Source organism: Diplodia corticola (assembly GCF_001883845.1).
Source record: "Diplodia corticola strain CBS 112549 chromosome Unknown scaffold7, whole genome shotgun sequence".
NCBI lineage: Eukaryota > Fungi > Ascomycota > Dothideomycetes > Botryosphaeriales > Botryosphaeriaceae > Diplodia > Diplodia corticola.
In genome coordinates this window covers 557,653-579,279 of record NW_017971486.1, presented here as the reverse complement: position 1 = coordinate 579,279, position 21,627 = coordinate 557,653, and the positions used below count along the sequence as shown (strand labels likewise).

Here is a 21,627-nt window from a genome sequence, read left to right as displayed (position 1 = left end):
GGCGGGTTTTTGAGGAGGCTGTCCACGGCGTTTATTGCGCCAACGGTGGTGCATTGATATGGTCAAGTGGTTTGCCTGGGGGAGAGGGGGACGATACAGAAGGTTTGTGATGGATTTCCATAGGTATCCTCTTGGAGTTTTCGCGGATGAAGCCTGTCGTTTCCGGACCGAGCTGTGATTTTCGTGCTTGCTTTTCTTTGTCCTCGGAGCGTCCTGATAATTTTTAATTCACTCCCCGGTTTTGGTCTAGTGATGTCATCATAGGCGGTACAGACTGGCGTTCGTGAAGAGAGCCATGATGGCGTGAGAAATGCCGGTGTGTGGGCGCAGAGGTTCAAGGTAAAGTGGATGAGGAGGAAAGAAGCAGGACAAGCCTGGCGCGTTGGTGACGCAGCTGATCACGCGTTGAGGGATGTGATCGAGGAAGGCGTGACCCAATATCCACCCCCGTGGCTTCCCAATTCGCCCACCGCGGAAACTTTACTTCCTGTGGCTTCTTACACGGTAGGCGTTGACACAATCATCATCATCTACTTCCCGTGGCCGACGTTAATACAACCATCATCATCTACTTCCCGTGGCCGACGTTAATACAACCATCATTATCTACTCCCCGTGGCCAATGCCCTGTCTCTATCGAAAAACATTCTACCAAATGACCAGTCTGGCTGCATCCAGGGCGTCGGAACCATCCGATTATGACGCCGACTCTCTAATTAACTATGATAGCGAACCATCCGGGGCGTCGGAACCATCCGATCATGACGCCAACCCTCCAATTTTCCATGATCGTGAACCATCCAAGGTGTCGGAACCATCGGATGATGACGCCAAACTTCCGATTTTCTGGGACCTTCCAGCATCCCATCGCTTCTACAGCCCCTCAACCGAGGGCGATCTGCACACCCAGCTCAGAGACTACATTGTTAAACAAGGCAACCCAAATCACATCCGCGCCGCCAGCCGTATCATCTTCGCCATCAACGAACTTGCCTCAACGTCCGCCCTCGGCCAGGGGAAGATGTTATTCCTCAGGTATCCTGCTTGGAAAATGCAATCTATCCACCCCATTGCAGACCTTCTCTGGGTCGCGTCATACGAATGGACAGAGGTGAAGCACCCCCCGCCAAGATGCGACGCAATCCACCTGGGACATGTCTTGAGACTTGCACTGACGCCCATGCGCGAGCCAGGACACGCGTGATGAGTTCCTCACCGTCAAGCCCCTCGAACGCGTCCGAAAGATGTCGGCTACCGACGCCGTCAACCGTCAGGACGTCGACACACCCGTCCTCCCTGTGTTCGTCTTCAAGAATCTCGACTCCATCTGTGTACCCGTCGATCAGGCCCGGAGGCTGGAAGAACCGCCGATGCCTGATAGGGGCGCGTGGATCTGCATAGGCGAGAATAACTTGCATGTGGGTATGGTGCAGGATATTGTGAGCATGGGAATCATTGTCGGTCCGAATAGTGAGATGAGCACGGGGCCGGACGTGGTGTCCAGGAGGCTGGACAAGTCGATCGAGCACCACCGCGCGTACTTGGAGGAGACGATGGTGCACGGAAAGGACCAGATCCTGGCGGTATATCAGCGGCTGAACAAGATCGTATCGTCCGGCTCTGACTCGCACTTGGACACCTGGGGGAGAGCGACCGGGCTATCAAGTATCAACTGACGACGTATCCGAGCAATTACCGCCACCGGTTGCGATGGACTGACTGCTGATCATTCATTTCTATTCAAGTTGGTTCGGCACATGATCACAAGAGGCCAGGTCAGCTCATCTGGCAACATGGTGGCCAATCATCAAACATCATGAGGGAAAAAACATGTCGGCGGGTAATGCGAGGTGTACAAGTCAATAGCAACTCAAACATGGAACCACACGATTCGTTGCAGTTGATCCTTGGCCACCCGTACTTGGCAAGCAAATGAGTCACCCCTGGTTTCCGCCTGGAGGGAACCAGCGCGGGTAATGGCGGAGTGAAGTCCTTTTTCACGCCGAGATGCCAGTGATACCCAACCTCTGATCAACCACGTCCTCATGAAACATCATCGGAAAGTCCGCGCGTGAAGTGAGATTGTTGAACTTCCCAGTCAGACATGTCAACACTGCGCTCACATACCCAGGCCCCATGTGATGCCCCAATCGTTGCTTCGCAGCTTCGATGAAGATCTTCCGGATGGATGCTGGCGGCACCAATAGTAATACTCTTCGCTATTTATTCGGCTACCAAGAAGAGCTGGGGAAGGCCCAGCCTGGTTTTTAAGCTCTTTCCTTTGATGACGGAGAACAAAGAAACAGTTGTTTTCTCACTCTGTACAGCCTCCAGGCGTTCGTTATTCAGGAAAATACTCAAACTCTCATTGCGAGAACTACTCGAGAGTTCTCGGAGACGAGCGTGTCTTGCAATGCCAAAATGTTCGGCATGTTCGTTTCTTGGATCTGTCAACGGGCTCGAATTCTGGATCGGTATCGATGAGTGCGCCTGGAAAGCCAAATAGAGCGGCAGTCTCTCCTTGAGCTTGCCGTTCTTTTCTTGGAATCCCCGAAGAACGTCTGCGAATTTCCGTTTCTCGAAAAGGGCCCACTTCCACGAATCCATACCCTTGGGTATCCGAGTGTTCCATATACCAAGCCACTTCCAAGAGGCTTTGGAGAAAGATTCTGGATTCTGTAGGTCTGGCAGAGCATGGCTGGGTTGCTTATGATCTGGAATTGTGGTCAGCTAGTAGCGCCGATCTTGTTGTACGAAAATCCTATGTGGACTTCAATGTTTATAGTGCAAATCATGCTAATCTCACATGACCTCAAGCCTTCCAATAAAGTGTACGACCTCTGTAAATGCTCCAACACAGACGCACACAACACCCACCTACCCGTCCACCCCTCTTTCCACAAGCCATTTGGTAGTTCAACCGCGCACAAGCGCCACCTGCCGCGCAAGCGCGCGCCAGAAGGCTTGATCCGAAATCAAGCATCATATACGATCAATTTCCCCGCAATAAAAATAGATTAAATTGCGCATCACCACCAACGACCTCACAAACACAGCACGTCATAGGCACACGGCAAAAGCATCTTCCACACTCATAAATTTTCACATAAAACTATTTTCTGTACAACGAAGTGGCTAAGACCAAAAAAGAGGAAAAAGAAGCCCACGCAAGGCAGCGCGGCAAAAGCGGCGCGCCTCCTCCCGCAGCAGGACCCGATCAAGACCGTCGCATCTACGACATGGAGACGGAGAAAGCGGTGGTGGTGAAGACGGCGTCGGTGCCGGAAAAGGGCTCGGTGCCGGCGCCGATGCTCTTGATGTACTGGGAGGTGGACAGGCCCTGGTTGGCGGTGAGGTAGTCGACGAAGTCCTTGAGGTCGGCGCTGAAGTCCTTGGCGTCGCTGCTGGCGACGAAGGAGAAGACGGTCATCTGGCCGTTGGGGCCCGAGTACAGGTCGAAGCTGACGCCGCCGAGGGTGGTGGTGGCGATGGACGAGCCGGTCGACGAGATGGGGCCGGCGCCGCCGAGGGCGCTGAGCCAGATCATGATCTCGTACTCCTCGTCGCCGCCGGCGGTCGACGAGGTGAAGAGGTCGTAGGCGACGTCGGCGACGAGGTCCGAGCCCTCGTACGACCACTGCCAGGTCGAGGGGATCGAGGAGATGGCCGAGAGCTGCTTCTGCTCGACGTCGGTGAGGACGACGTTGGCGTAGGACTTGACCTGGCCGGCGCTGTTTGGGGGGTCAGTCCTGAAAGAAGCGAGAGTGTGGAGGGTAGGGAGTGGGAACGTACCCGCCGGTCCAGGTCCAGCTGGTGTGCCAGGCAAGGGTGGAGCCGCTCAGGGAGTCGACGCCGGTGCACTGGGAGCCCGAGTCGGCGTTGGCCTGGCCCCAGAGGTTGTTGTAGACGGTGTAGGTGCCGGTGACGGCGCTGCCCCACTGGTCGCAGAAGTCGGCGCGACGGTTGAGCGTCTTGGTCGGGACGGCCGAGACGAGAGCGGCTGCGCCAGCGCAGAGAGCGGCAGAGGTGAACTTCATGGTGAAAGTGATTGCAAGAAAGTAGCCAGGATCAAACAGGAAAGCGAAGGAAGGATGGTTGGTGGAGAACGGACAGCTGGGCGCGGGGCAGGCATGGTATTTAAACAGCAAAGTAGGGAGACTAGGGAGGGTGGTGCCGGAAGCGGTAGACGAGTAGGCGAGAGTGAAGTGGAAGCAGCCCCAGGGTTGACGTAAGTGGATAGGGCTTGCGGGCCACGGGCTGGGCTGGATGGGGGTGTTGTCCGGCGAGGCGGCGGATGCAGAGGGCGCTGTGCCGAACGGGTGCAGCAAGTAGATGACAAGCTTTTCCGTTTGGAGGCGGTTGAGGGGTAGGTGTTTCGAGAGGTCGGGCAGAGCAGCGCCCTGATCCCGGGCCGGCTCGGTCGGAGTGTCGGGACGGGCGGGTCTGGCTGGTGGGAATGCTGGCGCAATTCTCCTGACTCCCCACAAAGAGGCGTCGCTTAGCTGCTCGTTTCACCCGTGCGCGGCCCGGCCACAGTCGACGCACGCCGCGTGTTTCTCGCCAGCTAGTCACGCCCTGTCTGGCGACTTGCCCGCCGCCCAAAACTGCTGGAAACGGGGCGCGTCTTCGTCCATCGCAATCTCGGTTTCAAGAAGCGCCCAATGCGGGAACGCGGGAACGCCGAATCAGTCGGAGCCGGCGGCCGTCTGCCTGCCGTACGCCAGCCCAAGCCCGACGCCCAGCACGATGGCGAAGATACATAGCAGCGACCACGCCCACAGCAGCACGCGCTTGTCCTGCTGCACCGGCCCCAGAATCTGCATGCGCTCACGCCGCCACGCCATCCACGCCGGCTCCATGCGCACCTCGGCCGCCGTGGCATCGACCTTCTTGGGCGACGACGACGACGACGGCGACGACGACAACAGCTTCACGTCTGGCTTCGCAACGACCACATTGGCCTCGAGGTCGGTGTCGGTGGCCCCGTACGACGGCGGCGGGGGCGTGTACCTGGGCGGCGGTGCCGGCGAGGAGTCGCGGGCGATGTTGGTGAGTGAGGCGGGCATGGCGCGGGCTGTTGGTGGTCGGGGAGGCAGTGGGCTGGGCTTGTGCGCTATCAACAGGTATGGTCCGCAAAGACAGGCGGGGGGACAGCTCACGTACAGATGCAGCGGAAGCGGTCGAGAAGATGGCTCATGGACTCGGCAAACGTCTTTGCGAAGCTTGGCTCGCAGTCAAGGTGGGCTGGCGCCATGCATATATAAGACTCGACCACGACGGCACAGCAGAGCCGCGCGAGCATCATGACTTGGCGCTGCCCCCGCGCCGCCCGGGCCCGTCTTCACGCGCACCAACGTCTGCGGGGCCCGAGGCCACTGGGCCGTGCCGCTGATATTCAGACAGGCGTAGCGCGGGCGTCTCGTGGTGTTTGGATGCGAAGTCGCGGCGACTGACAGCGTCCGGGCCGACTCCGCGGTGGCTTCATGACGCGCTGTTCTATCAGCCGTCTGCCGACATCCGTCGAGGGCCAGGCATGTGGCCGGAAAGCCGGCATGGGCAGCGGAAGAGCGGTGCCGAGAGCGTGTCAGCTGGGGGCGATTGCGTGGACAGGCTGGAAGAGCGGCAAGGAATCCAGCGCGCCTGCTGATCGCAGCCCGCATTAGCCGCATCACGACCTTGGGACTGCCTACAAAGCGCGGGCCTGCCCCTGCCTTGCTGCGTTCCTGCGTTGCTGCTGATGAATCTGCGAGACTTCTTCGTTCGGTCGTGACCGCCGTCCCTGGGCCCCGTCAGCATGCGACCGCGTGACTGTCCAAATGGTCACCCGCACCCGCTTCTCCGCTTCTTGCTCCCAGAGCGAATGCACGACCGAGCTGCTCCGCCGCGGTTGGGAGGCTGCTACGATGATGATTCTCGTGGCTATTTTCGGCATCAGCAGCAGCAGCGGTAGCCCTGCGCCCTGCTCGCTTCCTTCGGGGCGGGGCTCAGGCTAGTCTACCTCCGTCATACCGCCCAGGCCATCGCCGACGCCAACGGGCAGCCTGCCTTCTCCCGCCCTTCTAGAAAGAATTCGCCACGAAGACGGTCATCTATCGTATCGGCCTTGCAATCGCTTGGTCGACGTGACGTGAGGCTGCGTCGCAGAGCAGATCTCCAACCCGACGCTGCACGACCGGCATCGCCGTGTTCGTTCGGTCTGTCCGTGATGTGGAGCGCCGTCGTCGAAGGATCCGACACAGCCTCTGGGCGGCATCCGTGGGCACAGTAATCTATCCGTGCCTTCATGTTGGACTGTAGCGCTTCTGCGGTGACATGGCGCTTCGGCGCCGAGCTCATATATTATCTACGTCTACATGAGCACTAACGTCCTACCCATATACACTTTCACCGTTCACACCACTCCATTGGATTGCGCATTGTGAACGAGCCCAATCCACAACGACCCCGTCTCTTCAGCGCCCAACAGGATTCAAACAACGGTCCCCTGTCATTATTGGCCTGTCCAACACATCCACCACAAGCACAACACGGCAGCGCTCCAAAGTTATGAGCACAAATAGCACCCACCTCCACCCCGAGTCCGCCGCCATCGGCGGCGCCACAGACTCAAAACATGGACAACAACAACAACAACATCACCAATTCGGCCACCACACCTCCGCCTCCTCAGAAGACGTCCAGCACATCATCGCCGATGCCCGTGCGCGGGGCGAAGCGCGCGCAGCCGCAAAATACCCTTCCGCCTCCAGCAAGCGCGCCTCCTCGCCGTGCCCGTCGACGACTTCACACCGCTCGACCGACAGCGCGCGGCGACGGCGAGAGGCGGAAGACGGGTACAACCCGATCCAGTACGAGTACGAGAAGAAGGGCGGGTTCAGGGACTGGTGGCGGAGGCAGATGCTCGACATGAGCCCGCACGGCGCCGCAGCGCTGGTCGAGGCTGTCGGCCAGGGCTTTGTGTATGCCCTTGTTTCTATATTAAATTAATCCCGTTTCGTGACGTGTTGTTGTTTCCTATTCTTTTTTTTTTTCATATTTTTCTACACGCTGTTTGATTGCTGACTACTCTGCGCAGATCCGCGTTTGGACGTCTCCAGCGAGCGGGCTATTGAGTGAACACGATGAGTCGATGTGTGATGGTTGATGAAGTTACGGCAAATTGTCGATTGATGAGAACTCGACAAAGCTACAGTCATCATGCAAAACAGCAATCTGCTCCTCTGGTTGCGCATCTTGCGCAAGACATGAGCAAAGGTACCGCTCTCTGATGACCCTGTACGAGACTCGCAAGTCCGGACGAACCGGCGCGACGCTCCTGTGGTCCGCATCTCCGCACATTGGCGCGCGGAGAGGGCTCGTCGAATCTCGACCCAGTGGCCGGGTTGGTTGTGGCTATGCGGCTGGGCGCGGAGAAATCGGGCGGCCCTGTCTAGAAGTCCCTCCACCCCCGCACACGGAACCATGTAGGGCAGGAGACGACGCCTCAGACGCCATCTTCCCCTCGCACAATAATATGTAAATGTTCTTTTCTGTGCACTGACCGAGCGCAATCACTCATCGCCGGCCCATTCGCTGCTCCTTTGCTCTCAACCCCCATTCTTGCTTTTTCCTATCACCCATCTCCCCATATCATCCCACGCCCAGTTCCCGCTGTGACGTCACGGGGTCCTTCCTTTACCACAGATTGAGAAAGCCCCCCGGATCCCCTCCCTGCCTCCACATCCAGGCGCCACGTCCGTCCCGTTCGCGCCCGCTTTCGTTTGCAAGGGGGAGGAGAAGGAAAGGCTCGGAGCCATGGTGCCGAGTCGCGCCCAACGTAACAATGAATTGCTCAAGCGCGTCCGTCCGTCCCACTCAGCGAGTCAGCCAACTGGACCGCTCAATCGCTCGCTTTCTCGCTCTCAGATCTAGAGCGAAGAGTAAGGGTGGCCATGGCGGAAACGCGGAACCGGCCTGCATGGCCGGACGGTCGGACGGTCAGACGCGGGAAGGTGAGCCCACTGCGCGCATGCATATGTAGACGTGATCGGCCGCCGGTCTTCGCGTGGCGTGGGGTAGGGTGAGCCCTGCAGCAGACGTCACTGGCCTTTTCCCTTTCTTATCGGGACAAGAAGGACGGCACAGTGATCTTGGTTATTTTTTTTTTCTTACCTGCCGTCGGAGCCGCCTGCATGGGTCAGAAGTGCTTGGTGCCCAGCCAGCCGCATTATTACATACGATTGATTTGAAAGCGCTGCTGCCTTGCGCCACGGACCCTGGATTGATTAATTGCGGCCACACCTACATTTCTGGGAGGATCGACGAGCTGGACTCACACTACCTACCTACCCACACCTCTTTGTTGCCATATGAAAAAAATATACACCACAGCATCTCGACCCTCGAAGGAAAAGAAAGAAAGACGTCGACCTCTCAATCGCATCCAACGCGACACACGAAACGAGGACGAGGCAGATCTCATACAAGTTTCACACCATCACCTCCATCCTATCCACCCTCTCACTCTTCTTGCACGAGAGGCCTCAAAATCCAACCACACCACCCACCCATTTCTCACACCACACTACACCAAACCATCGCAAGAGCGAGCGCGAGAGAGAAAGACAGAAAAAAAAAAAAAGAAGAACAATGACAACCACCCTCCCCGACGCCATAACGCTCCACCCAGACGAGCAGCTCCGCCTACAAGAGCTACTACAATCCCGCCGCAACCACCGCCCCACCCACCGCAGCAACACGGAATCACCCGCCGTCGTCGACGACGACAACGACCACGACGACCACCACCCCCGCCACCACCCCCGCCACCTCCCCGCCCCGCCCACACCACCACCACCCACCACCGAAAACTCAACCCCCTCCTCGCGGTCCCCCAGCACAAGCACAAGCACAAGCCACCGCCCCAGCCCCGTCCCGCTCCCGCCGCCGCCGCCGCCGCCGCCGAGCGCCACCACCACTAGCAGCAGCAGCAGCACCACCAGCACCAGCAACTCGCCGCACCCGCACCCACACCCCCGCAGCCCCCCAATAGCCGCCATGCTGCTGCGCAAAGGCGGCGAGGCGGCCGCGAAGCGCGGGCAGCACAATTACTACAAACTGCCTTCCGGCGGCAGCGGCAGCAGTCCTGGTGCTGGTGCTGGTGTGATGGCGGCAGAAGCTCCTCCAGGGGCGGCCGGGTCGACGGGGCGGTGGAGCGGGTGGATGAAGGGGGTGATGCGGCGGCCGGTGTCGGTGCAGCAGTCGGTGTCGGGGCCGCCGGCGCCGCCACCGCCGACGCCGTCGACGGGGGAGGGGGCGTCGACACCGGCGGATGGGGAGAGGGGTTGAGGGAGTTGAGGGGAGTTGAGGGGAGGAGAGGGCGGGAGGAATGGTTGGGGTGGTGGTGATGGGGGTGGGGATGGGGATGCCTTGTGTCTTTACTCGTCGATGTGCAGGGGAGGATGAGAAGAAAGATATATGAGCGAAGGGCAGGCGTGATATGGGATGATCGTTTGTATTTTCCCTTGGTTTTCCTTGGTTTACCCATCTTTCCTTGCTCTTGGACTGCAGTCATTGGAAAAAGCGACGGATTGGAAGAAAGGGGAGTGATTAGCATGCGGTTTTTACGACTTTTGTTCGTTACTCTCGGGGCAACGTATCATGGTAATATTTCTCTCGATTCCGGATAAAGGGCGCTCGGGTGTAGTTTCTTTGCTTGTTTAGTTATACGGGAAAATGAAAGGAAACGGTATACACCCTTGGGGACCCGCTTCGGACGCCTTATGGGGGTAGTGTGACGCGCGTCACCTACTAGTACATGTATAGAGCTTAGCGTCAGTGCTTTTCAACCCAGTCCATTGGATCTGTCCAACCGGAAAGCTTAATTGAACCATCAATATAATGTTGTATAACGCTTTCGTCCAATATACAATCATTGGACTCCAGAAAATGTATATCATTGTGTAGTGTCTCGGAGGCGTACTATTGACACGGCCTACGGTCTAGTATCTAAATTCCATGCCCTCGGTCTGATTCCTGCTGGCTGGTCTCCCACATATCGTGTGTATAAAGCAATTAAAGCGCTTATCAAATGAAGTGGAAAAGAGTTGGCCCTCGTATTATCTTGAGGAACCCATGCGCGACTACTCGTTTGTGTCGAAGAATGTGAAGACAAGGGAAGAATCTCGGAAAGAAGAGATTTTGATACAGCCATCCGGCAGAAAGGGTATCAAGATGAAGAGAAGAAAAGAGAAAGCTTAAAGAGCCCATACCATCCATATTCCTTTGGAGAACGCCATTGTGCCGACATTTTTTTCATACCACAAAAACAGCCGTTATATTCTGAAAGGAAACTGGTCATCCGTCTACTGACCCCAGAAATCGTCCTGGTTCGCCCCAGTGGGGGCAGGGGTGGCGTCGGGGGCTGAAGTCTCCACGTCATCCTCAGCGCGCACCTCGTCAGACATGACTGGCGTAGGAACGGCTGTCTCGAGCGGAGCGCCAAAAGGAGTTTCGAGCAGCTCGATGGGGGTGGGCACAGCAGTGACGGGTGTCACCGGGGTCTCCACGACGGGGGTGGCAGGGGTGGGGGTGGGGGTGGACTCGTTCTTGCATTCGCTCTTGGGTTCCTCGGCGATGCCGTGTTCAGATCCGTCCTTGCCGCGGAAGGCGAAGCGCTCGAACGTCTGGCCGCGGCGCAGGCGGTGCACCACCTCGCCGTCGGGGCCAAGCTCCTCGTCGTACAGGCGCGGCTCGAAGTCCTGCACGCTGGCGTACTTGGCAATCAACCGGCGCCAGTAGCACGCCTCGGCGGCGGGCGTCAGGTAGCGGTCGCGGAAGGTCTGCGCCGACTGGGCCGCGATGCGCCTGGCCTCGTTCGGATTCGCAATCAAGTGATCCATCTTCTCGTTCAGGTCGGAAAAGTCGCGGTTGACCTTGACGTAATTCTGGTACGGGCCCGACTCTTGCAGCAGCGGGTAGTAGTGCGCCACCCAGTCCAGGTCGTGGATGACGGGCACCGAGTTGCAGTTGTGCAGGTAGCGCAGGCGGCCACTCCAGGTGTTGCCCTCGGTGTGGGCGACGTACTGGTAGTTGCAGAAGTCCTTCATGGCCAAAACATTGTTCCGCGTCCTCCAGTCGATGGCCTTGACGTCGGACCATTCCTTGCCCTCAGATGCGTCCATGAGGTTTTGGCGCAGGCCGTGGTTGACGCCCAGACTGCCACGCCACGAGAGCTGTGGGATCTTCTCCTCGAAGGGCTTCTCAATCTCGGCCACTTCATTGCGGAACTGCATGTAAGAGCCAACCGCATCGTCGGGGTAAGTCCAGCCATCAAAGTCCTAGCGCATATTCATTAGGTTCATGGTTCGGCGAAAAAAAGTCGAGCATTCTAAAATACTTACAGGCATGACCCACATGTACGGGTTGTCCTTGTGGCGGGCCCAGGTGAAGCGAATCTTGCCCTCGGGACCGGGCTGGCTGTTGTCGTGGATATCGAGAATGAACTCGATGTTGGGAATCGAGCGCGGGTTGGGATGGGCGGTGATGGCGCGGTACATGGATGCCATTGCGGACAGACCACGGGACCGGTCCGGCTCGCCTTTTGCTTCATCGACAACGATCAGCTAGAAAGGGATGTTAGCTTTGCTGTTTCAGGCCCGATCTGGATCGTCCCATTCGCGTACCTCGCCGTTGTAGATCATGAGGTGGAACTCAGCACGCGTCTTTCCGTTCCAGTGATCGTTTAGCTCGGCCTCGGTGGAAAGGTGGATATCCTTGTACTGGATCCGGTTGTCGGAAAAGAAGCCCTGGGCACGGTCCAATTCGATGAAGAGATCGGGAAAAGCGGCCTGTGGCGGCGAGTTAGCGGCCATGACATCATTCACACAGGGCGGAAGCTGCGGGAGAGAAAACCCACATCGCACTGCTCGTCGGTGAGGCCATAGTTGAGAGAGTCGCGCTGGGTGTCGAACTGCCACTTGTAGCCCTCGGGGAGCTTCACGGTTTCGAAGTAGCTGGGGTCGTGGAAGGGGGAGCGGCGGTTGACGTGCCAGGAGGCAGCAGCAATGACGAAAACGGTGGCAGCTGCGGCGGCGCCGGCGTACAGTATCCGGCGCGGCGGCACCCTCTTCGCAGCGCTGTCCGGGAAGCCGAGCGGCGTGTACCGGGGCGACGAGGGCGACAGCAGACTCTTCCAGCTCATGATGGGCGTCTTGAGTGAGCAGCAGTGCAGGCGGTGGAGAGTGGGCGGTTGCACAGGCAAGCGGGGAGCAGAGAGTCCGGGAGGGCTGTCGAGATATACCTAGCACCTAGGGCTTCATCAAGGCACGGGCTCCAGGCTAGTAGTAATACGAGCCAAATAAGGGCTCTGGCACGTCTGGATGCGCGCTGGCTGTGGCGCACTGCCGGCCGATATGGGCGCACGGCCTTCTCCGGCGCAGGATGCAGCCCATCTGCCTGGCCCAAGACGCCTTGACGCCCGGGCTGGCAGGACGACAGCCACCGGGGCCGTTATCAGCAGGCTCCGCCGCCTGCACATGCAGCCGTCTCACTCAGCACAACTTGGCATCGGCAGCGCGCAGGCTTGGAGGCACAGTTCAATCACCGCAGAGACACCGCCTTCGTGCCTGTCGCCTAATCGACGCCGTGGCGCGTGCGACATCAACTCTATCGATCAGCCCAATCGGCGCGACGCATATCTCAGCGCAATGACGGCGCTCTGACGGCAGGCCGAGCGCCCAGAAGAAGAGCCCGTCGCACACGGCGCGACCGTCTTCCCTTGATACGGCGCTCCGTGCGAGGATAGAGGGAGGCCGAGATGAGACAGCGCATGCGAGGCAGCGCACGCGAGGAGGAGCGGTCCCCTCGTTGGACTCGCCGACGGTCATGGCAAGGGGCCGAGAATGCTGGTGCCAAGCTTTGTGGGTTCTGTGATTTCGTGGGCCCGGGCTGTGGGAAATGAAAAAGCTTGACCTCTCAAACGCGAGGTTACATGGCCGCCTGCGTATCCGTGAAATAACTCGAACGCAGAGTGACCGCAACTTTTCCGCCTTCTCCCGGCAGGCCCAGCATCGCGGCTGTGCGAAGGCAGCACAGGACAACGGACATCGGACAACAAACAGGAACCCACATTCCCACTTGCTGCCGGTGGATCGAGGGCTGGGTCGGTCAATTCGCAGGTGGTGCGCTACAAAAGGGCGCCTTTACCTAAGTACTCGCATTGAGTGTGGCAGCGGCAGAGGCAAGGAAGCTGGGCTGTTTTGAGAAAGACGGCCCGCGTGCGCCGCTCCCAAAGCCGCAGGCCCCACTCCGCCCTATCGCCCCAGCCAACTCCGAGCGTGCACTATGCCACTACTATCGACACGAGCCTCATCCGCCTCTACAAATGACCCCTTTTGCTAGCCCCCAGGCGTTTCGCTTCCGCCACTCAACCGTCGCTGTAGCCTGCCACCCGGGCATTGTGCCCGCCCCTGAGCCCCGCCCACGCCCAGCACCAATGCTGCATTCCCGTCAGCCCTCCTCTCCGAAACGCTGCGACGAAACATGTCTGCTCTCGAGTTGGCCCTGCATTGCACGCGCTGCAAGGGCTCAAACACCATCCCTCTGTCCAAGCGCACCTTCAAACACCATCCACCTACACGAAGGGACACAGAGATGCGGGTACGGCCAATTTCCTAATCTTAGCGCCGCCGGCTCCCTCCAGTCCCACCCGACGGACCCGTGGCTGCTCCCCACCTATCGTCACATTCCCATGGCTTACCCCCGCTCCAATTTCTCCCCGAAAGCTGCACGGCTTTTTGTGATTTCGACACAGGTCTCAGCAATTGCGCCTTCAGGGTAACGCCGGCTCGACTACCGAGTGCCTGATTTTACCTTTCTCGTTACGCTCATCCGCTTGGCCCGAAGCAGCAGTAGGTGCCTGCATGCGCCCACGGCCCTGCCTGCTGCCGAGCGGTGGTCCTCGGCTGTGATGCCCAACAATAGATCCCATCTTCCTCGTATTCCTTACCGGGCTCGGGTAATTCATCGTAATCCTGCACGTCATCCTTCGTGAAAAAGAAAGCGAACCATTCACCGAGGGCTTGGCGTCTTGAATTTCAAACCTTTTTCTTTTCTGACCATTGACCGTGTGGCGCGACGCCCAGCCTGGCCCAGATAAAGCATTGGTAAGTACACAGTACTATCTGATGCATTGGCCAGCCTGACTCGGCGATGAGCTGTAGATGAATACGCAATTGTCATTGGTTCTCGCATAGTCCCGTCTGCACCCAGCTAGTCAGACGCCCACCCGCCGAACACGTCGAGGGTGTTGTTGTCCAAGGCTAAGTGCACGAGCAAGAGGAACGGCTCCCATGTCTACAGTCTCCACAAATTGCTGTCTGCCGCACAAGGCTGAACGGAACGAGTGTGCCGAAAAGGATTCACACAGCCACTACCATGACGTCAAATGGTCCGTCACGTGTTTGTCCATGGTCAGCTTCAGCTTCAGCTTCGTCTTGTATCTGGAAAGGATGTACATACAGCAAGGCGCAGCATGTCGCGTCTTTGCAGTCCCTAGAGCAGCAAAAGCATACCATTTCTCAACCCATAAATACATTGCAATCCCTCTCGCAGCCACCACATTCCAACACACCCACACTTCTCCACTTTAGAGACCCCTCTCGCCCAGCAACAAAAACGAACGACCACATCCTACCATTCCGCACCACAAAAAATAACAACCAAAACGACCAGCCATGCCTTCCCTCTCCGCCGGCATCTCCTCCCTGAACGCGGGCTACATATCCACGACGCAACAAAACCGCACCTCGCCCTACATGCCCGGCGGCGAGCCACGACCAGGCAATAGTCCTTCAATGTCAGACAAGGCGGTGGCGGCCCGCAAGGCGCGGTTGGAGCAGTTTGACCGGGAGGTGGCGGAGGCGAGGGAGAGGAGGGAGGAACGGGAGAGGGAGAAGAAAGGAGGTTCGAAGAAGATGGACGAGAGGGAGGGGGATGAGAAAGCGAAGGGGCAAGTAGTAGAAGTTGATTGTGGTGGTGATGAGAAGGAACATGGAGGTTTCCGTCAAGGTCTGAAGGACAAGATTTTTGGGCGGAGGGAGTGAAGTAAGCTGAATGATGTGTCGCAGGAAGTTATTGGGAGTCATGGCGTTCATGATTAGTGTATTTCGTTTTCATTTCATCAAAAGAAAAAAAAAATTATATATTCACAATTTCGTGACCAGCATGTCACGCTTCGAAGTAAACTATCTGAGAACACGCGCATACCATGTGTGAACCTCCCTCAACTCCCAATGAACGCCCGTAACGCCGTTGGCCAAATGCAGATGAGTGGCCGACTGGACCGTGCCCAGCCCTTGCGGTATTGTCAACCACAACGGGAACGACCAAAAAAAAAGGACCCTTTCTCTAATATCGTCCTGGTTCCCGCCGTGAATCGTGCCCAGAGTAGTAAGGCCTTCGGTGCCTTTCTGAACCCGGTCTCTCCAGTTCCGGCACCTTGCCCATATCTCCAGGCGTGCTCATCATGCGCTTCAGTGGGCTGCCTCTCCTCCTCTCTGGAGAGGCGATCCGCTGATTCGACTCGTCAGGTCTCATGAAATTTGCGGACTGCGGCTTCCGAAGGGGTGATGCAGCGTGAGAGTACACGCCCAGGCTACCGCCATCGCCGGTGCTGGCGTCCGCTGTGGAGCGGAAGACTGGCTGCCTCATGGAGGTTGTTCTTCGTCCTACTGAAGAGCCACCGGCCGATCCAGCCGGTGTCTGCGCGCTCGCCAGTCGCGGAGTGACAAACGGGTTTGGCATGGTAGATCGTGGGGCGCGTTGTTCGGATTGGAGAGCGTTGTCCGGGTCGTACTGCCCCGCGTATGCAGGATTTGGGTTGGTGCGGAATCCTCTGTTAATCACAGTAGTCGGCGTGTAGGTGTCGACTTCCCTAGAGGCTCTGGCTTTGGACTCGTGGTTTGGCGTCTGGGTACCCACGTTGCGAACCGGCTTATTTAGGTTGGGGTGCACGAACTTGGTGTCGTACTCGTGAAGGACCTCACGGTGGATCAGCGCGGCATCCTTGGTCTGCTGTGAGAAGGATGTTTGGAGAAGATGAAGTTGCGTCGTCATTAGAACTCCGAGGACCATGGTGATGGCCACCGTCACACTGGGCCGTGGATCCAACGGGCCTAGCGGAAGGAAGAGCCAGTACACCAAAACATGACCGGGGCTGAACAAGCAGAAAAGCCGTAGACATGTCGGCGTGGGGTCCCACACCGATATTTCCCACACGTCGCGATTCGCATCTGGGTGTGCGCGCGCCTGGGCGCTTGATGACGCCACAATGTTCGAGAGAAAGCGGAGCGGCGATGAAGCGAGAGGTGACGAGTCGACGCGAACCCGGCGGGCAGAAGGTGTGGTCGGGGTTGTCTCGACGGGATTTTCGAAGAGTCGGTAGTGGCGCTTGCGTTGGAAAGTGAAGAAGGCGTTTACGAGAGAGAGGAGCGACAGCAGGTGTACGACAAAGGAGCACTACTTGCATGTCAGTGGAGAGCTTATACCGGCATAAGAACAAGATGGCATACCAGCCAGCGGAGCCAACCAGTCCCAGCGCCAGCAGAATAGTCTCCGAATACGTCCTCACTGTCTCGCGAGGTTACCGCGCCACTGTTTGCTCTGGTGATCATGAAGATCAAATTGACAGCAATGCCCAAGGGCCATGCCCATTCCTTGAGTGCTTCGTCCAGATCGTTGCTGTTGAGTTCCTCCGACAGCCACAACAGCCAGTCATACGGGTCTAGGTAGGCTTTGATGCGCTCCGAGAGCGGGCGGCGGCGGATGAGTGGGGGCATTGCTACCGCGTGGAAAGGGTGCAGAGGGTGTAGTTTGGGTCGCGAAGCTGCACGAGAGATCCAAGTATCGTTCGGCAGCGGCGAGAAGTGATTGTCATGCTATGTTGAGCTGCGGGCCGGGGCCATCGTGTTTGTCTTTGGCCTGGTGTTCTGAGCAGAAAGAGCACGGACGGCCAATTGTCAAGGTAAACAGACCGGAGGAAGGAACGCCGGCCGCCGAGAATCCCTGCCCATGATCGTCCTCGTGGTCCCCGCGGCGTCACAGCCCGACGACCAAGCTCCAGCTTCGCTCAACCACAACCTGCATTGCCGTCCACGACAGTGCACGCAGGCTGCTGACTACGACCATGGCTGCCCCAGCTTCTGCCTACAAGGACCGCCAGTTTCTTGCTGTCATCGGAGATGAGGTGCGCCCTCTTTCCCCCCGATGCGGTGGAGCTCTGCTAACCGCTACTTCCAGGATTCGGTGACCGGTCTCCTCCTCGCTGGTGTCGGCGTAAGTTCTCCTGCAGCCTTATCATACCTACCGCAGTCCGTAGCTGTTCGTGGATGGCTCGTGCTGATGTACCTTGCGCGTAGCACGTCACGCAGCCGCCGGACAACCAGAAGAACTTCCTCGTCGTCGACAACAAGACGGAAACGTCTGCCATCGAGGCCGCCTTTGACAGGTTCACTGAGGAGCGGAAGGACATCGCTATCCTACTCATCAACCAACATGTACGACATCCACACCCCAATCCGAGATCATAGGTTGTCTCGTGCTCCTTAGGCCATAAAATAACGAATTCCAGATTGCCGAGCGTATACGCCACCGCGTCGATGCCTACACCGCCGCTTTCCCGTCTCTGCTCGAGATTCCTTCCAAAGACCACCCGTACGACCCGGATAAGGACAGCGTGCTGAAGCGTGTGCGGAGGCTGTTTGGAGAGTAAACGGCGGGAATCCAATTCTGTGCATACAACGAGCATTCTATCGGAGGCGTTCTGCTTGTACAGTTATACATCAATTTATACCCAAATACAAGATGGGCTCGGTGTTTCGTCTTCAACATTGATATTTGTAGGCCACGAGCCATCGCTCTCAGCGCCATGACTTGCATCGACAAACACAAAGGTATCGCGATTTATCCTTGACTTCAAAGGAATGGCAAGGAATCATGATATGTCATTAACCCAGTGAGACTGTCTAAACTACTCGTCGACCCAGGTATCTTCGACAGAGTCGACCATGCGCGTACGGCATCCGATCCAACAAATACAGATGGAATAGCAGATTATCCTCTGACGTCACCCAGAGCCATGAAGTCCTGTGTACTGTACAAATTCCACCTGACATGGCACAGCCCTAGCTTTCGTCGCAGCTTTCTCTTTTGATAGCATCCTGCTATCTGCCCCCTTCAAGAACTAGACAAGGCAAAGGCTCCCTATCTGTGGAACTGGACGGTAGCGGTAAGGCAGGTGATCTTCTTGCCGTCCTTGTTGGAAACGTCGGCGAGCACGGTGTACTTGCCCTGCAGTGTCACGCCATCAGCATCAATGATTCAACGAGTTTGGTGGTGAGCAGGGTAAAGCTTACCGGAGGGATCTCCTTGGGCAGATCGACGTCCTTGGTGAGCTCGAGATCGCCCTTCTCGAGTGGGCACTCGAGGCCGACCTCCTTGACGTAGTCGCACAACGAAGCCTCCTGCTTGATGAGGGTGATGAGGCCGTATTTGACCTGCAGGCGGACCTTGGCACCTTCCTCGACAACCTCGGAAAGGGTGCCGCTCGCCTTGATGTTGAGGTTCTTGCCTCTGCGCGCAATATGCGTTAGCCTTGCTTGCGCTCCTTTGATGGTGGTTGCGCGCGAAGGTGGGAGTGACGGTGATAGAGAGCTGGGAGCTTGGGGTTACTCACGCCTCAGGCGGGCTGGGGTCGAGGTCGGCGGTGTCGATGGTGAGGATGTTGCCAGCCGGGTCCTCGCAGAAGTACAGCGGGTTCTCGCCTGGGACCTTGAGGTCCTGGCTGATGACCTCCTGCTGGCCCAGGAAGCTGCCAAGCACGTTGGACGAGGCCGAGACCACCAGCGGGCTGGCGACGGAAAGCAGCAGCGTCGAGAGCTTCATTGCGACGTTGGTGCGAAAAGAGTGCGACGGTTCGGGAGGTATGGCGATGGCAGTTGGTTGTGGGGAGAGCTCTGTTGGGGTCGGCGACGATAACGGAGGCGATTTGTGGAGAGGGCGGCGAGCTCAGGCGCGGCTGACCTTGTGACGAGATGACGATGAAGTGGCTGGGGCCCGGCCTTGGCGCGCGCTTCGGGGGGTCATTGCGACCCTTGCTCTGGCAACAACCGTTTGCAACGCTGTCTCTGCTCTGCCCCTACCTCTCTCTTGTTGCTGCATTCGTTTCACTAATAATTACGCCATCTGATCAAGAAAAGGGAAGGCCACAACTTGATATCGTTATCATTACAGCTTCGTCGCGTACTCGACACCGCCGGCCTCCCGCAACGCGCTATCTACTTCCTTCCAAGCATCATATCCGTACAGCCATGGCTGCACCTCGGGGCACGTCCTGCACCCAGCGTTAGCAATGGCCGCCGTCTGCTCACGCTCCTCAACTTACCATCTACTTGGGAAAGCGCAGTCAATTTCCTTGCCCAACTTGGACATGAAGAGCTCGTCGCGTGCTGCCTGCTCTGGGCCGTCCGGCATGTGGAACGATTCTCGCTTCTTTGGGTCAGCATTCTTCTTGTCTCCGACCTCGGCCTATCGAGAATTACCTGCTTGAACGTCTCTCGGACGATGGCTTCTCCTCGTGCCTTCCGCAACCGCTGGAATATCGTGAGGGCTCGTGAGAGTGATAACCCTCCTTGCACCCCAGCAAGGACTCGTCCCAACACTGCGCCATCCTCTAGCGCTGAATTTGCTCCTTGCGCAAGGTAGGGGAGCATTGGGTGACAGGAATCGCCACTACGATGATTTAGTTCAGATACCAACCAGGTGTATGACTACCGCACTTACATCATCACCAAGTTGCCCCGTTCACTTATCCAAGAATCCATCTGCTCACCTGGAGATAGTCATCAGCACTGCGTCGTTCAACATGTACTGCGGCCACTTACGGTGCATGAGTTTCCATTTGTCTACTGTGTCCACACAGTCTAAAAATCTCGTCAAAATGGGATCCCAGCCTTGGAATAGCTTCTTCATTTCTTCCACCGATCCGGTTTGCCTGGCTACTGATTCTGGTAGATCATCTGGAACAAGCAACACAACGTTGTACATGGTACCGCCCTTCAGCGAGTATGCCACAACATGTGCGCCCGGTCCCACCCAGAAATGCACCTGGGGGTTGGAGACCATCTCTCTCAGCTCGGGGTCTTTGATCTGATCCAATTTGAGCACGATGCGGTAGGCGAGATCGCCTGTCGGTAACGGCAGAGCTTTTTGGCCAAGCAGGTATTCTCGGCACTTGGACCACAAGCCATCTGCTCCAACTACAAGATCGCATTGGTACTCATCACCGCTGGTGGTTTTGATTCGCGGCCGCACTGCGTCGAGGTCCAGGGATTCCACACGCTGACTTAGTCTTATGGAGACGCCCAGCTCTCTTGCTGTCGCGACGAGACCCTGCTGCAAGTCGACGCGGTGCACGTCTGAGAACGGGGAGCCGTACTTCTCGTTCATGTGCTCGTTGAAGTCGTCTTCCCTGGCCAGGACCTTTCCCGTATACCTATGGACAACTAGAGACTTGGGCTCGCACGCTTGGCTCTGCAGCTTCTCATATACGCCCCATCTCTTGAGCAGTTTGGAGGAATTTGGGGTTATCTGCAGCCCGGCTCCAACCTGTGTGTCTGCGTCAGAAGTGCTTTGGCGTAGAGGTGACGGGGAACTTGTGCAAACCTCAGCTAGCTCGGAAGCACTCTCCAGTACAGTGACACTGTGACCTGCGCGCGCGCACTCGATGGAGGCAGCCAGGCCGCCCAAGCCCGCACCCACAACAATGATGTCGAGCCTATGTGCATAGGCTGTCATCGCCACCGACGACTGAAAGGGGTTTAGTAAAGACGGTAGGGAAATATGTTGACCCATGGTTCTGTGTTTCGCTTGAGATAGACAAAAAGCCCAACATACGAGGCTGTACCATCTTCTTGTATTGCATGGTGCGGCCGGGGTTCGGCAAAGCCGACAGTGAGCTGGGGGCCCGGCGGGTGTCAGCGTAGCAGCAAGCGACAGAACAAAGCCACCAACCAGCGGCCACAACAATGGTTAAAAACAGCTCTAAGGTTCGCATTGCCACCAGATGTGCCGAGGGGTAAATGCCGAGGGCGATGTTGACGTGCTGCGGCGAAGCACACCTGGCATTTTCTGCTTTGCGGTGGCAGTAGCAGATCTCCGCGGGCGGAATTCCCGAGGAGATGTTGCAGTGCGAGCAGCGACATGGGCGGCGTCCCCACCAACCCCGCAAAGGGGTGGATCCCTGCCGGTGCGGGGGAGGAGCCATCCGTGTCGTTGGCTGGCGCTGGCTGGGGTGCTGGAGCCACGGAGCTTCGAGCGCTCGCGTGCGGCTGCCGGCCGGGCTGAGCCGAGACGGCGCCCCGGGCAGCGACCTTCCAGTGCGGCCAGCTTCGCTCATAGCGTCGCACCCACTTTTCATCTGCTCGTCCTCCCAATTGCCTGCGTCCTCTGCCGTTGCGACCGTCGATGAAATGCTGCCCTCGCCGCAAGACACCACGACCGCCAGCCGCAGCAGCCCGCGGCCGCCGCGCCGGCCCCGGGCCATCCAGGCCTGCAACCTCTGCCGCTCCAAAAAGTACAAGTGCGATGGCG

At 57.8% G+C, this 21,627-nt stretch overlaps 10 protein-coding genes across 10 annotated transcripts; 5 read left to right on the top strand and 5 right to left on the bottom strand.

Annotated features, from left to right (window-relative positions):
* Window positions 1-655: 655 nt before the first annotated feature.
* BKCO1_7000184 (uncharacterized protein) lies at window positions 656-1,676 on the top strand (the record flags this gene model as incomplete). The annotated part of the gene is made up of 2 exons (XM_020278634.1): window positions 656-1,111; window positions 1,194-1,676. 2 exons carry the CDS (start codon window positions 656-658, stop codon window positions 1,674-1,676), a joined length of 939 nt encoding a protein of 312 aa, XP_020133645.1.
* A 1,556-nt stretch (window positions 1,677-3,232) lies between these two features.
* Window positions 3,233-5,066, bottom strand: BKCO1_7000183 (glycoside hydrolase family 12 protein; the record flags this gene model as incomplete). The annotated part of the gene is made up of 3 exons (XM_020278633.1): window positions 3,233-3,731; window positions 3,793-4,443; window positions 4,720-5,066. The coding sequence occupies 3 exons, from the start codon at window positions 5,064-5,066 to the stop codon at window positions 3,233-3,235; spliced, it is 1,497 nt and encodes a 498-aa protein (XP_020133642.1).
* Window positions 5,067-6,546: 1,480 nt separating this feature from the next.
* Window positions 6,547-7,112, top strand: BKCO1_7000182 (uncharacterized protein; the record flags this gene model as incomplete). Its single annotated transcript, XM_020278632.1, has 2 exons — window positions 6,547-6,959; window positions 7,076-7,112. The coding sequence occupies 2 exons, from the start codon at window positions 6,547-6,549 to the stop codon at window positions 7,110-7,112; spliced, it is 450 nt and encodes a 149-aa protein (XP_020133643.1).
* A 1,516-nt stretch (window positions 7,113-8,628) lies between these two features.
* On the top strand, window positions 8,629-9,327 carry BKCO1_7000181 (uncharacterized protein; the record flags this gene model as incomplete). The annotated part of the gene is made up of 1 exon (XM_020278631.1): window positions 8,629-9,327. The coding sequence occupies one exon, from the start codon at window positions 8,629-8,631 to the stop codon at window positions 9,325-9,327; it is 699 nt and encodes a 232-aa protein (XP_020133640.1).
* A 1,016-nt stretch (window positions 9,328-10,343) lies between these two features.
* On the bottom strand, window positions 10,344-12,181 carry BKCO1_7000180 (uncharacterized protein; the record flags this gene model as incomplete). The annotated part of the gene is made up of 4 exons (XM_020278630.1): window positions 10,344-11,318; window positions 11,382-11,603; window positions 11,664-11,828; window positions 11,897-12,181. 4 exons carry the CDS (start codon window positions 12,179-12,181, stop codon window positions 10,344-10,346), a joined length of 1,647 nt encoding a protein of 548 aa, XP_020133641.1.
* A 2,533-nt stretch (window positions 12,182-14,714) lies between these two features.
* On the top strand, window positions 14,715-15,083 carry BKCO1_7000179 (uncharacterized protein; the record flags this gene model as incomplete). The annotated part of the gene is made up of 1 exon (XM_020278628.1): window positions 14,715-15,083. One exon carries the CDS (start codon window positions 14,715-14,717, stop codon window positions 15,081-15,083), a length of 369 nt encoding a protein of 122 aa, XP_020133544.1.
* A 304-nt stretch (window positions 15,084-15,387) lies between these two features.
* BKCO1_7000178 (uncharacterized protein) lies at window positions 15,388-16,817 on the bottom strand (the record flags this gene model as incomplete). The annotated part of the gene is made up of 2 exons (XM_020278627.1): window positions 15,388-16,497; window positions 16,551-16,817. The coding sequence occupies 2 exons, from the start codon at window positions 16,815-16,817 to the stop codon at window positions 15,388-15,390; spliced, it is 1,377 nt and encodes a 458-aa protein (XP_020133543.1).
* A 347-nt stretch (window positions 16,818-17,164) lies between these two features.
* On the top strand, window positions 17,165-17,749 carry BKCO1_7000177 (vacuolar atp synthase subunit f; the record flags this gene model as incomplete). Its single annotated transcript, XM_020278626.1, has 4 exons — window positions 17,165-17,224; window positions 17,278-17,313; window positions 17,397-17,534; window positions 17,609-17,749. 4 exons carry the CDS (start codon window positions 17,165-17,167, stop codon window positions 17,747-17,749), a joined length of 375 nt encoding a protein of 124 aa, XP_020133676.1.
* Window positions 17,750-18,240: 491 nt separating this feature from the next.
* On the bottom strand, window positions 18,241-18,921 carry BKCO1_7000176 (phosphatidylglycerol phosphatidylinositol transfer protein; the record flags this gene model as incomplete). The annotated part of the gene is made up of 3 exons (XM_020278625.1): window positions 18,241-18,327; window positions 18,393-18,609; window positions 18,713-18,921. 3 exons carry the CDS (start codon window positions 18,919-18,921, stop codon window positions 18,241-18,243), a joined length of 513 nt encoding a protein of 170 aa, XP_020133675.1.
* A 342-nt stretch (window positions 18,922-19,263) lies between these two features.
* BKCO1_7000175 (salicylate hydroxylase) lies at window positions 19,264-20,959 on the bottom strand (the record flags this gene model as incomplete). The annotated part of the gene is made up of 7 exons (XM_020278624.1): window positions 19,264-19,369; window positions 19,421-19,524; window positions 19,578-19,767; window positions 19,819-19,867; window positions 19,920-20,643; window positions 20,701-20,844; window positions 20,942-20,959. 7 exons carry the CDS (start codon window positions 20,957-20,959, stop codon window positions 19,264-19,266), a joined length of 1,335 nt encoding a protein of 444 aa, XP_020133541.1.
* Window positions 20,960-21,627: the final 668 nt, after the last annotated feature.